The following is a 2599-nucleotide window of genomic DNA, read 5'->3' as shown; positions in this document are numbered from 1 at the left end:
AGGACAATGGAGAGGACGGCGGCGACCTCCATGGCCCACGAGAGCGGGTTCCACATGAAGCCGAGGAAGACCATGAGGCGGTTGACCTCGTTCTTGGGCAAGGCGTTGGGGCCGTGCTCGATGAGGCGCTTCTCGGCCTCCGCGGTCGAGAGACCCTCGCGGGTCGCCTTGAGCTTGTCGAGGGCAGCGTTGAGCGGGATGGCACCCCACTGGATCTGCCCCGCGTCGTTGACGTAGTTCTTGGCGTCGTTGGGCGTCGTCATGCTCTGGTACGCTGCCATGGCTGCCGAGGAGCGCGCAGAATGTCGAATGAGCCTGTGGTTCGATCTTGCGTCTCGTCCGGATACGCAACCGGATACCACGGTACCAGGCGCCGTTTTCGAACAAATGGGTTGTACTTGGTGTTTGTATACGGTTGGGCACCAACGCGAGGTGTCGCAAGTGGACCGAAGGGACATAATTTATTGCGTATGTTTTATGTACACTTGCAACTTGTATATGGTCACAAAAATGCGATCATTTTATTTGCAACTTGTTCGGAGATTGCCCACATGGAGTCTGGTGAGCGTGCCACATGCATGACCTGTCGAACTTGATCTCGATGAAGAATCAAGTGTGAGAGACACACCCTCTGCCCCGCGCCTCGTACCAGTGGCGACGAAGCGAGGTAGCCGAGCCGCCTGCTCCGGGAAGAAGCTGGGGACGAATTCGCTCGGCGAGAAGCGAGTAAGGGTACGTAATGGGGTGCCCCTCCATTTGTTGAAGCAGCGCGTAGGTGCTGCGACACACCTCTTCCCAAAGCGCTCGCGTTCACAGATTTTCGCGATGTGGAGGCAAGATGTGGAATCCGCGTACTCCAAGTGTACCAAGTGGGCCGTGTCGCACCAGCGTGCAACTCGCCTTTTGTATACAAGGTGTGACCAACGCCGAGAGCACTGGACGGCAGCGCATGCCAAATGGCGTCCATGGCCATCTGGCAGCGATGACGCAACGCGCGCTTGCGCACGGGTCCTTCGCAAACACCCGCACACGACTCGCCCTCAAAGTGTTTTCCACGCTACAGCTCATGGCGCAAAGCGAGACATGGACGCTCGTCCTAGCACTACTACATGGAAGGATGAAGGGTCACACGAGGGCTCGACCTGTACTGTGCGGTACCGTGCTGTCGAGCCTGCTGGCGAACGAGCGATGACGTGGCAGGCTGTGAAGGCAGGGTCGCGTGAAACTGGCACTTTCGAGCCTTTTGAGCTTGGTGGCGGGAGCTGGTGGCGGGGATGGCGCCAAGCGTCGGCGACGATGTACACATCGTGAGAACTCGTTTCGAAGGCAGACGGGCGATACGGCGTATTACACGGAGTACACTGGTGTACTGTGCCAATGCGCGATCTGCCTTTTGAGTATCATTTGTGAGTATTTCCTGATCGAGAACGCAAAAGCTACCGTGCGATGATGATATCTGGGCTGCGACCTCCTCTTCTTTGAACCAACGGGAACGGCCCCTCGCGCGCAATAACGTGAAGCGAGCGTGTACAAGCCCAATGCTGCATTGGTGCACACGTGCTTCTTGGGTCGTGCTTTTACTACAGTATACCGGTCGTCTCCAGCTGGTTGGAACGCATCCATTGCCGCCACCTTCAACGCAGGACGACGACGACGGAGCTGGAAGGCCCACTGCATAGAAATGAGACAACGTGGACGCAAGCTTCCGCTTCAAGAAATCCGAGGTACTACTTGCTCCGCGCACGCCAGGAGAGCGGATCCCACTCAACGGTGCTCGAGTGGGCAGACCAAAAACCGCCCAAGAACCCATTTGAGACACCGACGCACATCCAAGTTCGGGCGCGTAGGATGCGGCACGCTCGCCATTCTGCAGCAATGAGCAATGAGCAATGGCCCCATTTTTACAGAGAAGATGCCTTGTCCACCTCTGTATACAAGAGGATTGCACCGTCCATAAAGGCAGTGCGACTAGGCAGTACTACACACAACAAGCTACGGGTACAGTCGTTGGTTGCGTGCACAGACGGGCTCCTGATCGAGCCCGTCGAGTACGGATACGGCGGGGCGGATTGCACTCTCCGTATTGTGGGCCCCTCATCTTTGAGGTGGGTACCCACCCCCTCACGCAAGAGCTCGCTCTCGCCTAGTTTGGAGCTTACGTTTGGTGTTGCGTTGGCCACCCCCTCCGCATTACCAAGTCATGGGACCCATTGCACACGGCTTCAATTCTGTGAGTCCGGCAGGTTGTTTTGTTATCCGGACGGTATCTTCGGCGGTCGCGGGATTTCGACTACGCCAGTCGCATGGTCGAGGAGGATCGATCCTTGGCACGCTGCCAAGACGATGGAGGTCACCCTACGTGCAGGAGGTATATGCATTGGCGCGGTGCTTCTCGAACCAAGACGAGGACAGGGCCTGGACTTGGTCGTCCCACCGCTTGGCCAAGTAGCCAGCATATCCGGACCCAAGCGGGTGGGCACACGATCGGTAGCTCGCCGAAAGGATCCTGGACGCTGGCGCACGTGATGCTCCTCGGGATCATGCAGCGACAACCTCACTTTTCAATTTGCTTGTTGTGGCTCGCTTCGGACCATGGGCT

The 2599-nt window shown here is 57.6% G+C and overlaps 1 protein-coding gene across 1 annotated transcript; it reads right to left on the bottom strand.

The window, feature by feature from the left end:
• Positions 1-5: 5 nt before the first annotated feature.
• Positions 6-263, bottom strand: SPRG_18171 (hypothetical protein; the record flags this gene model as incomplete). Its single annotated transcript, XM_012357607.1, has 1 exon — positions 6-263. A coding segment is annotated over one exon (258 nt), but the record flags the coding sequence as incomplete, so codon positions are not given.
• Between the last annotated feature and the right edge of the window lie 2336 nt (positions 264-2599).

The sequence above is a fragment of the Saprolegnia parasitica genome (assembly GCF_000151545.1).
Source record: "Saprolegnia parasitica CBS 223.65 unplaced genomic scaffold supercont2.1020, whole genome shotgun sequence".
Taxonomy (NCBI): domain Eukaryota; phylum Oomycota; class Saprolegniomycetes; order Saprolegniales; family Saprolegniaceae; genus Saprolegnia; species Saprolegnia parasitica.
This window is presented reverse-complemented; position numbering and strand designations above follow the sequence as displayed.